The sequence below is a fragment of the Phoca vitulina genome, unplaced genomic scaffold (assembly GCF_004348235.1).
Source record: "Phoca vitulina isolate PV1807 unplaced genomic scaffold, GSC_HSeal_1.0 scaffold2, whole genome shotgun sequence".
In the NCBI taxonomy this organism is placed as follows: domain Eukaryota; kingdom Metazoa; phylum Chordata; class Mammalia; order Carnivora; family Phocidae; genus Phoca; species Phoca vitulina.
The window spans coordinates 58930152-58944521 of NW_022589705.1; the positions used below are offsets into that span (position 1 = coordinate 58930152).

Sequence of the window (14370 nt, forward strand, 5' to 3'; positions counted from 1 at the left end):
CTTGGCTGTGGAGATGGGGTGGGCTGCCGGGTGGCTCTCCCGCCTCTGCCCGCCTGCCTCCCCTCCCGGGGGCGAGTTCCTGGAGGCCAGCTGGGCAGCCAGCATGGTCCCAGGCATGTGCGGTGTCTGCACCAAGGGTGAGCGGTCGGGGGGGGGCAGTCCTGGCATCGGCACCATGATGGCAGCCGGGCAGCCCTCGGTCCCTGGCGCTCGGAGGAGGGCAGAACCCGGGAGGATGAGGGAAGGCCTGGGGAGAGGAGCGGACACGAGGCCTGAGCCAAGCCTTAGAAGACAGCGAGGACTAGACAGGCAGACACAGGCCTGGAGGCTGGCAGCTGTGGCCTGTGGCTGAGCCGGGGAGGAGGAGGGAGCACTGGGCTAGAGGTCAGCGCGGCCAGAGGCGCCCTTGGCCTTGCCTTCGGGTTCTCTAAGACCATGTGTGCCCTCCCCAAAGCCAAGTCCATGGCGCGGCCGTGGGAAAGTCGGGGGTACCGTGGGCCCCTGAGGGCTGCCTAGAGCCGTGGAGAGAGATGTGTGGGAGTGTGACTGTCCCCGAGTCTGGCTGGTTGGGTGTTGCGATGGTGTGAGGGCACGTCCTTCTCCACTGACCTCTTGCACGCCGTTTCCGGATACTGTCTCGGGTGAGGGTCTTCCCCCCGTGCACACACACTGTTACGAGGCCGCGCATGGGGCGTGCACTGTGCTGTGTGGGGGGCTGTCGGTCAGTGTGTGGGGGGCCGGGGAGTTTGTGTGTTTGAGCCTGTGCCGGGGTCTGGGGCTCGGGGGTCCTTGTGGATAGGTGTGAGCGCGTACATGCTGGCTTCTGTCTCTGTGACTTGAGTCCTGTTGGTGTGAGCATGTGTTTAAATTGGTGCTGTGTAGTGTTGTCCTGGGCTTCTGTGTCTTTGGCGCAGGGCTTGGTTGGGAGGGGAGGTGTCAGACAGCGTGTGTGTGTGTGTGCGTGTGCGTGCGTGTGCGTGTCTACGCCTCCAGGTCTGCAGCTGGGGGCTCGGTGCGTGTATGTGGCAGCCAGCCGTGCCGTCCACTCGCTGCCGGGCCCTGGCCCCTAGCAGAGCTGCTCCTTGCACCCCGGGGATGTCTAGCCTCTGCTCAGCACCAGGAGCTCCCCCCGGGGCCCACCTGTGTACCCGGTGAACAGACTCTGTGCCCCTTTGCTCCTCATTTGGGGGCTCCACACACCCCTGGAGGGGTGGCCTAGCTCCTTTGGCCCTTGCTCGCTGGGAATAAGAACGTGCTTCTTGCCCAGAGACTTTCTGCTGGAGAGATCCCAGCCAGGAGTCTTCAGTGCAGTCCGGGTGAGGAAGGGACAAGGGGTCTGCAGCCCTCATCCAGCCTTGGAAATCTCCCAAGGGCAGGTACAACCTGACTGGCTCTGGGGGGGTGGGGGGAAGGGAAGGCTGTGTTCCCTCTGGCCCATTCTCCCTTTGCCTTCTGTGCTTCGCAGTGCCTCCCCCCACTCCCACCCCCACCAGCCTCTCTGGATGGTTATGAAGCCACGGAAAGCTGAGCAGGTGTGAAGAGACCCCCACCCTGGCCTGGGATCTTGCTCATGGCTGCCCAAGACACTAGTGTGGCCCGGGGCACGGAGTTCGGGCACTGGAGGCAAACCCAGGCGCCATCCCTCAGGAGCTCTGGAATCTGACACCTAGACTCCCTGGGCCTTTCTTCCTGCCTGTGTCACGAGGGAGGGGTTGGTATACTGTCCTAATGGGACGAAGGAGATCGTGCTTAGGAAGAGTTTGGCCCAGTCCCGGGTACAGGGTAGATGTGAGAGCGGCTGTTCTGTCATAGTCTCCCTCCTGCACGCATCTGCCCTCTCCTTCAGTGATGGAGACAGCACCGCAGGCCCGGAGCGAGACCGGACCCTCGTGGGCTCCCAGAGCCGGCTCCAGGCTGCTGCCCTCCGGCCTCACCTCCCAGGACTCTCTCCGTGTCTGTCCCTTCCCTTCTCGCCTGGACCCCCTGAGGGCTGGCGAAGCAGACTCTGAGGAGACTCCCATGGAAACCCCATAGGGGCTCAGAGGACGGTAACCTCGGGACCAGAGTCCCCCTGCCAGGGTACGGGGCAGGGGGGCTGGACCTCAGCTCCCGGCTGGCTGGCCTTTCGAGCTGGCCAAACACAGAATTATTTGACATCTTGGAGAAGGATCTGGCACCACACATCCAAATCATTGTTATAAAGTAAGTTAAAAGTTTGCACAAAAATGAGAAGTTGATCCCCGAATGGCCTGCCAGACTGTTGTAACCCAATATATTTTACCCTTAAACCAGAAATGTGTTTGTTTAGAAGCAAGTCACTGGCAAATGCCAAAACTGGAGGCATTTCCTCCCCTGCCCCCACCCATGCCCTGTTTCCCCAAACCCCCTCCTTGCCCTTTGTGTCCAGAGTCTTAGCCAGAGCATGAGAAACCGGCCCTCTCTGCTCTTTGGGCCACAACTGCCACAGGGAGGAAACTTGACATTTATTAGGCCCCCACTGTGTGCCAGTTTCTCTGCTGGGCATACCCTTTTATTTACTTCTCGCCATCGTTAGCGGTGGCCCCATTTTAGAGAGGAGAAAAAATGAGGGCCATGAGGGCACGTGATTTGCCCAAGTTTGTGACTGTCGGTGGCGGAGGCCGGCACAGACCTGTCTGCACGATCGCATGGTCTGTGGCTTACAGCACATTGCCCCACACCTCACATGTGAAACCGCGTTCTTGCGCCTTCCCCAGGGGCCCGAGGGAGAGAACAGTCTTGCTCAGCACCAGTGCTATGTCTGGCAGCGTGCTTCCCTCAGTGGTCTCGCTTAGCCACTCTGCAGACGAAGGCAAGGCTCAGAGAGGGCAGGTTGCTGAGCTGGATGAGCCCAGCCCTGCTGGATCCTGACAGCTGACCCAGTGCCCTCCCCCTCCCCCAGCCAGAATTGAAGGGTCCTTGGGCTCGGCCTGCAGAGGGAAATGGTGGGCCCTCCCCAGCTCCTGGGATGGCTCCCCTCAGTCTTTCATCTCCTGCCCTTGGTTCTGTGAGCAGCACGCAGCCGTAATGGATTGCAGTGGACTTTTTTCAATTAATTCTGATTTTCCCCTGCCTGTTACTGTAAAACTCCAGATGGTCTGGGGCTTCACGGTTCCCGGGGTATTTTCCCCCGTTATTTTAATCTTCTTTTGTAACACGCCCCACATGTGGAAACTGGGCCTTTCAAGACTCTGCACTCTGAGCATCAGCCGCAGCTCTTTCTTCTCTGCTGCGCCGCCTTGTTTTTCCTTTTTGTGTGGTGGCATCTCCTCTCTGGAGGGGCCAGGAGGAAGGGCATCCTCCTCTCCCGGCCTCAGCTCTACATCCTGGGCTGGGCCTGGACTTTGCCTAGAAATGGAACCCAGGATGTGGGCCCAGTTGGAAATTATCGTAATAGCTGCTGAGGGCATCCCCGTTTTTGGTGCTTTCCATCGGGGTCCTGAGGCAGTGGCCAGAGTGGTTAGGGACACAGAGAGACAGATGGGCACAGCAGCCAGACTCGAGATCAGATCCCAGCTCCGCCAGTCACTAGCCAAGGGTGTCACCTTGCCGCGCCTCAGGCTTCTCCTCTGCAGAGCGGGGCTCTCAGCAGAGCATGTTGTTGTGATTAGTGACACACCACGTGAGACGCACACAGCAGCCAGCCCTTGGTAGGTGCTTCCTACCCTGTTTGTCCAAACCCTGCCTAGGCGTCAAGTCCTGGAGCAAGAAGGCTTTAGTGAGCCCCCCACCTTCCCCAGCTGGACGTCACCTGAGATCAGCCCCTTCTGGGGGCTGAATACATTCTCTTTTGTTTGGACTTATGGGTCTTTTGTGGTCTTTTTGGCCCTGAAGTCCCAGCTCCCAGCACGCTGCCAGGCACACAGGGGCAGCTGAGTGAGGCAGGATATGAATCAGTGTGCACAGAGAGGACGAGCCTGAATCCCAGAAGTGAGGAGGTAGAAGGGTGGCGGAGGCAGGACAAGTGATGGGGTGCAAGCAGCAGTGACAAGGGTGTGTGATAGGTCAGGGGTAGGTGGATGGGGCATGTGGATGCCTTTCAGAATTGTGGGGTTTGCCTGGCCCTGCTGCCTTGTGTTGAAGATTGAGGAGGCAGTTCTTTCTATAAGCAGTGGCAGTTCTGACTGTGGCTTAGCCCTTTGGGACGAGTAGCAGCAATTCCCCCTTTGCCCCCCTTGCAACAGGGTGGGGGACATCCCAGGAGGTCTGCTATGCGGGGTTATACACCTGAACATTGACAGCAGGGAGGAAGGGGTCTGTCCAGGGCAAAATCTGCCCTAGAGCCTTAAGGGACTGGAGTGTTGGGGGGGGAGTGTCAGAAAGGCCTGTGTGCGTACCCCCTTGGGGTGCAGACCCCATGGAAGCATCATTACACCTTTGGGTCATGGTGGCATTGCCTTAGGGCCCATCCTGCAGCCCCCTCAGGGAAACCAAGGCCCAAAGCCAGGGATGTGCCTGTTGGCTTTATTTCTGCTGCAACACCTATGTCTCCATTCTGGCAGCATCTCTAACCCCACAACACAACAGTGGAGGGCACCACTCCGTGCTGCCCTCCCAGCCCCCACATAGCCAATACATAGGGCTCCATCAGGCCATTCCCACCCCAAAAGGCTGCCTCACTCTCATCAGAGGCTGTTTCTGGCACCCAAGTGATGCCCCGTGGGATTGACATTGGAAGGGGTTTTAGGGCCAGACCAACGGCAAGCCTGTCAACCAGGGCCCTCTGGTCTTTACTTCTGGGGTCAGTAAAAACCTGACCTACACTGGTGTCTTTTCTGAGGGCAAGATGGAGCAGTCACCACCATGATGATAGTGATAACATTTACAGAATGTGTCCTGTGTGCCGTGCAAATATGCACCTTGCCTTGCCCTCACATCACACCAACTCCCTGAGCTGGTTTCTGTCTTCATGTTACAGAGAAAGAAACTGAGGCATGCCCTCACATCACACCAACTCCCTGAGCTGGTTTCTGTCTTCATGTTACAGAGAAAGAAACTGAGGCACAGAGAGGGGCACTGACTTGCCAAGGTCACAGGGCTGTCTGCTTTCCAAGTCTGGACCCTTAACCCCAGGTCGTGCCACACCAGACCCCTGAAGGCCTCGAATGCTAAGGGGGTTGGCTGGATGTCGGAAGGCATGATGAGCTCTGGAGAGTCTCGAGTGGGGTGACCCCAGGGACAGCACAGGCCCGGCAGAGCGAACACACATAGGTGTGAACCCGGGAGCATGCCATCCTCCTGGCTCTGCCTCTGTTGGCTGTCTGTGTGGTGGTTGGATGGGGAGGACCTGGTGAACCTTGGCAGCAGCTGTGAGCAGAGCCCACACCCTCAAGGTCCCTGGCATGTCCGGGTGCTGGCCTGCTGGGGGTGTTGTCGGCAGTGGTCCCGGCAACGTCTTCACCCCAGAGCAGTCCTGATCGGGCAGCACCCCTTCTCCACCTGCCGCTACCTCTGGTTCTACCTTGGGGGGTAGGCATCCCATCAGGGCACCCTCAACCGCTGCTTGTTCACCCTAGCCTGTGACTCCACTCTGGGAGGTTCTGGGGGCATAGGGGTAGGACATGGGCATGGCACAGACCTAGGGCACAGGTATTGGGGTACTTGGATGAACCCTGCAGGGAAGAGGGTGCACTCACAAGGGCACATGCATCCCCAGGCCTGGGAATTTCTGTTCTCACCCGCAATGGATCAGGTCTGTAACCCAGCCTTTGTCCCATGAATGAGAAGCCAGCCCTGCCCTCAGGGAGCTCCCAGACCCTCAGCCTAGAGGCCTGGCGAGAAGGCAGTAGGTGTGCAGCAAAAAATCTTCTAACCCACAGGCTCAGGGTGTGACCAGGGAGGGGCCGTGGAGGCTGGGAAGGCTTCTCGTAGGAGGCCGTGCTTGAACACCACGAGTAGATGAGTAGACATCTGCAAAATGAGTGAAGGAGGGAAAGGCATTCCAGGCCCAGGGAACAGCTCAAGCAAAGGCCTGGGGGCCTGAGAGTCCCTGACAACACTCAGAGTCGTCACTCCCAGCAGCTCCAGCAGGACACGGTGGGTGTGTGCAGATGGGGGAGGTGACAGGTTTGCAGCAGAAGAGCGCGAACACCAAGCCGCAGATCCCGGGCTTTTGAAAAATGTATGCATTAAATAGTCAGCGAGTCGGCTGAGATGGAGGCTGGCCAGACAGGCATAAGGGCCCTGGTGGGAAGGAGATGATACACGGGTCTCCAGAGTCTGGGGGACTGTCGCACAGTCAGGAAAAGCACGTGGTGCACAAGGAGTTATTGCTCCTCTGCCTTAGATGTCCTCCCTTCGGGCAGCGGCCAGAGGAGGGACGAAGGACCAGCTGGGTGCCAAGAGGCAGCCCACTTTCCTTCCAGCCGTGGCTCCTCCACCTCATTCTGGGGTGAGCGTGGCACAGGGCCATCGCAGGAGAGCGGAGGAGTAGCTTGTGGCCTCTTCACTCCCCAAACAGGATTTCCTCCTGGTTTTGATGCATGGAAAAGGCACCTCGTCTGGGAGCAGAGGCGGGACAGTCTCTAAAACCCAGCTGCAGGCTGCCCGCCTTAGATCAGCCCCAGCAGAGCATGGCCTGCAGTTGTGGGCGGGCCTTCAAGGGAGGGACGTGGAGGGAGCTCACGCCAGACCAGTCATTGTCCCCAAGTCCCTGTCCTCAGGTCTGTCCTAAGCTGGGGGATGAAACTCATGGCTTGGGCACAGGAGCTGGTTCCTCTGGTCTCTTCCTCCCCAAGGGTCACCTCCCCCTGCCCACCTGCCCTGGGAAGGCAGCGGGCACAGCAGAACCACCTGGGCTTTGGTGTCAGAGGTGGCTTGCGTCCTGTCTTTGCCGCGTCACCGCCCTGTGATCACCACACGAAGCGTCTATCTCTGAGGTGGGAACTTGGAGGCCGCACACTTCGGGGCTGTGGTGTGGTGACCACCGTGCCCCACGTCTGCATGGACGGAGCAGGGTTGGGTCTGCGCGGGGTCCTCCTCCCAGCCCATGGTGTGCCCCACAGGACCCGCCGGACAGCGAGGAGAAGCAGAGAGGAGCGGCCGGCCACACGAGGGGCCCGGGAATGTGCCACGGGGCAGCATTCGAGCTGGACTTTGAAGGCTGAGGGCAGACTGGATGGATGGTTATAAGAGAGAGGATGACCCTGGCTGAGCGACTGGCGAGCAGGGGCTTGCAGCGGCCTGGTGGGCTCGTGCTGCTGCAAGGGTGTGAGCGGGAGTCGGGGGGGGGGCACTTCAGGCAGAGCCCCGGGGGCCCGTTTCTACGTCAGAGACTCCTCAGGTGGTCGTGTAGGGGGAGCGCGGGAGGAGTGAGAAGCCCGAGGGTTCTGGGGAGAGCGGAGGGTGGGGTACTCAGCAGGGGCTGTGGGACTGGGACGGGGCAGCCTGGGCTCCCAGGAGGAGGTGCCGCGTTGGGTGCTCCGTCCATCCCTCCCCGACCAGGGGCGTCGCCATGTCTGTGTCGCACCTGTGGCCTGCCCACCGCCCGGCACGGGGCCTGGCACACGGTGGGCCCCGGACAGACGGCCAGATGATACATCGAAGACCCTGAGTTTACAAATCGGTGGTTATTCTGACAGCAATCGGCACTGATGCACGCTCCAGATAGACAAAGCCCTTTGACAGTCAGCATCCCCCCACCTGGAGCCCTCCTATCGGCCCTGAGTGGTGGTCACACAGTCTTAAGTTTGTAGGTGAAGAAGTAAGAGAGGTCAAGGGCACTGCCCAAAGCGTCACTCACATCCAGGCCTCAGGTTCCAAATATAGGGCCGTCTGCACCTGCTCTCCTGTCCCTTCAGGGCAGCACGTCATTTCCACATGCCACTGGGGATCTTTCCAGATCCAGAGATGGAAAGGCCACTTTCTTCTCTAGCCCTAGGGGCCATTTCTAAGTCAGGGGAATATTTTTTTCAGGACCCTCCAGGGTTTCCCAGAGAGAGTCTGGGTCCCGATCACTTCATGGGGAGCTGAAGTGGGGCCCCTGGAGGCCCGGGCAGGACCGGGGGGCAGAGGATGCTGGGGCCGTTTCCAGGCTGAGTGGTGGGTCCTCCGGGGGCTGCCGAGCACCCCTCACCAGCCTCTCCCGCAGTTTGAGGGCTGCAGCAAGGCCTTCTCGCGGCTGGAGAACCTCAAGATCCACCTGCGGAGCCACACGGGCGAGAAGCCGTACCTGTGCCAGCACCCGGGCTGTCAGAAGGCCTTCAGCAACTCCAGCGACCGCGCCAAGCACCAGCGCACCCACCTCGACACGGTAGGCAGGGGCCGAGGGGGAAGGGGCGGGAGGTGTGCACGCTCCCTCACTTGTGGGATGCAGGCGAGCAGCCAGGGCCCGCGCGGAAACCTGCCTTCGTCCTGAGCCCTGGACCTGCTGGGCAGGATGACAGTCTGCGGGGAGAGGGAAGGCCTGTCATTATAGGATGTTTATCCGATAGATAGGAGCAATTGTCCATCTCCCGGTTGTGACAGATGTCTCTCAACATTGCCCAATAGCCTGACGAAGAGGAAGTTGAGAACCACTGCTTCTGCCTGTGGCTACTGGCCTGGGCACCAGGGTCCAGGCATATCCCCATGGAGAGAGGGGGCTCCCCATCCTGCATCCTCTGCCCAGACCATCAGCAGCCCCAGAGCAGACCTTCCCTGCTCTCCCCCCCCCCCCCCCCCACCCCATGGAGACAGGCCAGAACCTCTCCAGGGCTGTACTTTATCCCCTAAGCACGGTGGGTGAGGGCTTGAGGTGAGCAGGGCCTCAGACTCTAGATCTGGGCCCCAGATACCTGTATGTCCACCCCCTTTCCCTCGTTTGGGCCTAACGGCATGATAACCTGCAACTTTATCACAGTGTCGGTCCCAGCATTCTGTCGCGTGCATCCAGACCTCAGCAGTTAACAGAGCACTTTCTAAAACGTCGTCTCCCACTGACCCTGCCTGTCAGGGCGTCGCTGACCCTTCTGACAGATGAGGGAAGCAGGGTTCCAGGAGGTTCAGTGCCTGCTCAGTGGGGAGGTGGCGGAACTGACCCGGAGCTGGGCCTCACACCCGTCTTACAGGGCCTGTGTGAGGGGTACGTGTGGCCTGGGAGGACCCCGCCCCCCAGGTACAGCAGGAGACAGGTCTGCATCCAGAGTGTATGTCTGGGCCCCCTGCCTGTCTCTGCCCTTTGGACAAATGTTTGGGGAACCCTGCTGGGGGTGGGGCTGGGAGACCTGAGTGGCCATGTGGCTCAGCCAGTCTAGGAGACAGACACACAGATGAGGAAAGAGAGGTCCACAAGGGTGACTGACAGCAGTGGTCAGAGCTGGAGGCCCTCTGGTCCAAGCCCTTTACTTGGATCGGAATAAGCTGGGAAAGCCAAGACCCAAAATGATGGCTGGTGGGGGAGGAGGGGGCAGAAAACATAGAGAAGTCACGCTGTGGGTGCAAGTTAGTCTCTCGGCAGGATGTTCTATACGTTTCCTTCACGACCAGTATCCCATACACTCTTCCCCAGTTTAATGTTGGTAACAACCCATAAGGTAAGGGCCATGATCCTCATTTTGCAAAGAAACTGAGACTCCGATGACGTCCCTGACTGTCGCACAGCTGGTACGCGGCAAGGTCCAGTGGCCGGTGTATAAGCCCCCTGGAAAGGTGGAGCTGAGTACAGGGGACAGGGTGGGAAGGAAGAGCCCTGTTCCCAACTGAACCCAACCCTTCTCTCCACCCCTCCCCCCTCAGGCTTCACTGTCACAGGCTGTGTTGGGGACACGAAGTGAGGAGGCATTCTCACCAACTCCTGCCTTCATTACGTTCTCACAAGCCCAGGCTTTGGGGCCCTTGGCCCCTACCCGGGCCCTGAGGGGCACAGTGTGTGCCCAAGCCCCCTAGTTGTGTCTCCCAGAGACCACAGGACAGCACCAATAGCACCAGGCCCTCTGCACACCCAGCCCCCAGCCTGAGCAATGTCCCTCCAGGCCTTCCAGGGTCACCTACTCTGACTTGCCCCCTTCTTCCCTCCCTCCTTGCTGCATTTCCTGGACCCAGCCCCAAAGCAACAGGCCTCTGGCCCCCACTTGGTATGTGAACAGAGCTGTGAGGCCTAGGTCAGGTCAGGCCCAGAATGAGCCCACAGGGTTATGTCAGGCCTTCATCTCCCCGAAGGTCCTGGTGAAGCCCCCTGCAGGTACAGCCACCAAGCCCAGCCCCCACTCGTGCCCATCCACACAAAAACAGCCCTGGCGATCCTACACAGCTAGGTTGCCTTCCCAGCACCCACGGCCCAGAGGCCAGCGGGTCAGCCCGTGTGGGCTGGGCCTTGTTTTCCAGAAGGGACCCGGTCATGTTCCCAGCTCCCCTCTGGCGCCAGAGAACGTGGGATTCTCCCCATGGGCAAGAAGGTGGCAGAACAGACTAGAGAGAGCCAGCCAGGTTTTAACTCTGGCGCTCCACCTGGGCCCAGAGCGCCAAGGAATGTCACCTAGCCTCTCTGGGCCTCAGTTGCCTCCAACACCTACGTCATGGGGGAGCCATGCGGAAATCAACTCAAACGATGCAAGTACAGGCCTGACACGCGGTCCACACGGCAACTGCGAGTCCCTCCTTTCCCTCCTCTGACTCGCTGACGGAATGCTGACCAAACCCTGCCGTGTCCCCAGGCACTCCGAATCCTGGCTGCCCCTGCCCTGGGGGTGATCCTCTCTCCTGCGCCCAGGCCAGGGGAGACCTCCTCACAGAATGTCACTGACACGCTCTTGCTGTGAGACCTTGGGCAAAGCGTCAGCCTCTCCTTCCTCCTCTGTGCTTCTCCCACGGTGGGTGTGAGGCTGGACGGGCTGCCCAGTGGAGACCTGGGGGGCCGTGTGGGCCGTGGCCCAGTGTCCTTGTTACTGAGGCTCCGGAGCTGGGGCAGTGACTCCTGCCTGGTACAGTCCCAGGGTTTCCTGAGGGCTCACAGGGGAGCGGGGCCGGAGGAATGTTCTGCACACGTCAGGCCCTGGAAAAACAAACACAGAGCTGGGTCTTGCGCCCTTTCCCGTCGAGTGTGCCTGCACGCTCGGAGCTCTGTTTGTTTGCTTTTTGGCAAGAGTGTGTGGATTTGTATCAGCATCCCCGAGGGACAGGGCCTGGGGCAGGACAGGCCGGGGCCCACGAGAGAGGATGTGTATGTGTACGTATGTGCGTGTGTTGGGGTGGGAGCCGACCCCTAGGAGAAGTGGTGTGTGGGTGTGTGTGTGTCTACACGTCTGTGTCTCACGCGGCTGGGAGGGGCAGCTCTGAGGTGTGCCCTCCGTCCTCCTGCCCCGCACCTTCCTTTCAGCGAGGCAAGCCTCTCACTTCTCTGTCTCTTTCTTTTTGCTCTCCTCCGTTTCTTTAACCTGGCAACTGTCCGTGGCAGCACCAAGGTATGGTTATCTCTTTCTGCTTCTCCCTCCCCACGAGGTCCTTGGGTCTGTGGTTGGACTGGCCTCTCCTCAGGCCAGCAAGGACAGAGTTGCCTTGAGGTCGGGGAGGGGTGGGGGGACAGTTCCACTGGGTGTGTCTGACAGGGACATGGCTGTCCCTGGCACTGAATCTGAGAGGGGCCACCTTCTCCAAACACCCTCCAGTCCCCTGCAGTTGCCAGAGGCCGGAGGGCCTGGAGAAATCAGAACCATTAGGTATATTAGGGATGGATGGTTTCAAGCCCCAGTAGCAGCTGGAACCCCAAGCATGGTCCTGCGGGAGCCCCTGTGGGAGAGCTCAGAATTCAGTTAGAGCTACTCCCTGAGACAGTCCCTGGGACCTGAGATGAATCAGAAGGGACCATCCCCCGAGGAAATGCACTACCTGGTAGAGAAGGACATTGAACAAACCTAGCAGTGCTGGGTGCTCGGTGCTGCCCGGGGGAGGGTCGGGGTGGAGGTGGGAAGAAGATTCCCGAAGGGCTGGGCAGGTGGGCGCACAAGGACAGGGACAGGAGGAGGGGTGAGAACTTCAGCTCACCCAAGTCCCAAATGGCCTTCAGTGCTGGGAGATGGGCTGTGTCAGAAGGCACAAGGGAGCCATGGAGGGGTTTTCAAAGGTGAGAGCATGGCCAGGGGCCCTCTGGCGGTGGTGGGAGGGGAGATTGGGGCACAGAGAGCAGCATGAGTCCCAGACAGGAACAGGGGAGGCGGTAAAGGGTATGGATTGGCTCTAGATGAGCAATGGCGGGGGGCGGGGGCGGCAAGGGGAAGGTGCACAAAGGGCACAGACCTCCAGTTTCCCCAGGCCTTTGTCTGAGATCTGGCTCCGTCCCGGCCTCCTGTGATCCTCGGACTGAGGATCTGGGTTTCTTATGGACCAGAGAGCAATCTGGGGTCTCTGGACCCACTGCAAGGTGTGGTTAGTCACTCCCAGCCTGGAGCCCTGCCATACTCCAGCTTGGCCCTGTGCTGTCCCCTCTCTTCCCCCTCCTCCTCCTCCTCTCCAAGGCAGCCACCTCACCGTACTCCTTGTCCACTCGTGCCTTCTCTGCAGTTGTGGGCCCAAAGGGTGTCCTTTCCTCAGGGCCAGTGTCAGAGCTGGGAGAATCCTTAGAATTCAGGTGGCTCCATTTTGCAAGGGAGAAACGTGAGACTCAGAGATGGGAGGCGACTTATCTGAGGTCCCAGCATGAGGGTAGAATGGAGACAAAACCCCTCCTTCACTCTGAGGCCCATGGGCGGCCCTGGCTGAGTCCGACCCCTCCTGCCTGTGGATACTGGGGGAGGGACTGGCTGTGAGCCTGTAGCTTGCCCCCTCCCCGCTGTGGGTCACACAGCGCGACCTTGGGCTGACAGATGGCCCCTGCCTCACCCCGCCTCTGCCTCTCTGATGTTACAGAAGCCCTACGCCTGTCAGATCCCTGGCTGCTCCAAGCGCTACACGGACCCCAGCTCCCTCCGCAAGCATGTGAAGGCCCATTCAGCCAAAGAGCAGCAGGTGCATAAGAAGGTAAGACAGTCTCCATTCCAGGCCCACCTCTGCCGGTCCCCCCCTGGCCTCGCAGACACCTGTCCAGCAACAAGCCAGGTACCCGCACTCTTGCCTGCATTCACCCTTCTGCACACCCGAGGATGCTGCTGTCCATCATCCGTGACCTGCCTCCCACCGAGTTCATTTCCTCACCTCCAGTTGGCCAGACATCTATCCACCCACAGACCACCCACCAGCTTCTCTGTCGTCCATCTGCCCCCTCGCCCTGGCTCGCTTAGTAAACATTTGATGGCAGGCCCTGTGTAGGCATTGAGGATGCAAAAATGGAAAACCATGGTGCCCTCCTCCAGTGGGAACCTGGCAGGGAGAGACAGACATAAAGAGATCATTCGGTAGAATAGAATAAAGACAATAGAGGTCTGCAGAGACTAGTCAGGGGCACAGAGAAGGGGGCCTTAGCCTGTCGGGGTGGGAGCGCAGTTGTGTGCGCTCTGGAACCAGCCTGCCTTGGGCATAGCTCTGGGCCCCTTTGTTCTTCATGTTCCTCAGCTGTCTGATGGGGGCAACAGAGGACTTGCTTTAGAGCATTGTCATGAGGATTATGTGAGTAAATACACATCAAGGGTGTAGAACAGTACTTCGTCCAAAATAAAGGCCCAGAACAGAAGTTGGTGCGTGTTGTCATGAAATCTGGAAGGGGTAAGCGTTGGGCAGGCGAAGCCCCTCAGGAGAGTGTGGCCCAGGGAGTGAGTGAAGCTGAAACAGCGGGCACCCTGCCTGCCTCGAGGCCAAGCAGCCCCTGCCGGGGGCAGGCATGACAGGCCCAAAGCTCTACCGAGGAGTCTGGGCTGTCCCGAGGATGGTGGGTGCCATTGGGGGAGGGGGGGTCTTAAGCAGAGAATGTCATCTTGAAAGATGGCACTTGAGGCTGTGTGGAGAATGGGTTGGGCTGGTTGGAGGGAATCCTGAGGCAGGGAGGCCACTGCTGAGGAGCAGGAGAGGTAGTGGGGGCTGGCCGAGGCGGGGGAAGGGGGGTGCCAGAGGAGCCACAGAGGTGGACTCTGGGGGGCAGGATGGTGGCAGCCCCCTTGACAAGGACCGAGGATCTAGGAAAGAAGCAGGCTTGCAGGAGAAAGCAGTGAGCTGTTTTGGACAAGGAATGTGGGCACCGCAGAGGGACCCAGTGCAGTGGGGGGATGGGACTGCTACTCGGGGCCCAGCCTACCTCTGGGCTCAACCCACATCTCCAGAAGAGCACCAGGGCCATGGGAGACAGGTACTTGAGTGCAAGGGAGGGTGGGGGTGGGGATGAAGAGAAACACCCGGGCCAGTCCAGGGAGAATAGTGTGACCGTGGAGGGTAGAGCAGGGAGAGCTTCTTAACTTGCTCTGCAAGACTTACGCAGTACCTACTGTTTTCCAAGCACTGTTTCAAGAACTG

The 14370-nt window shown here is 59.7% G+C and overlaps 1 protein-coding gene across 1 annotated transcript in view; it reads left to right on the forward strand.

The window, feature by feature from the left end:
• Positions 1-14370, forward strand: part of GLIS1 (GLIS family zinc finger 1) — an 86916-nt gene that overhangs the window by 57372 nt on the left and 15174 nt on the right. Inside the window, exons 3-4 of the mRNA XM_032428629.1 lie at positions 8108-8269; positions 12838-12948. Coding sequence (XP_032284520.1) covers positions 8108-8269; positions 12838-12948 — 273 coding nt within the window. The remainder of the gene's footprint in view (positions 1-8107; positions 8270-12837; positions 12949-14370) is intronic.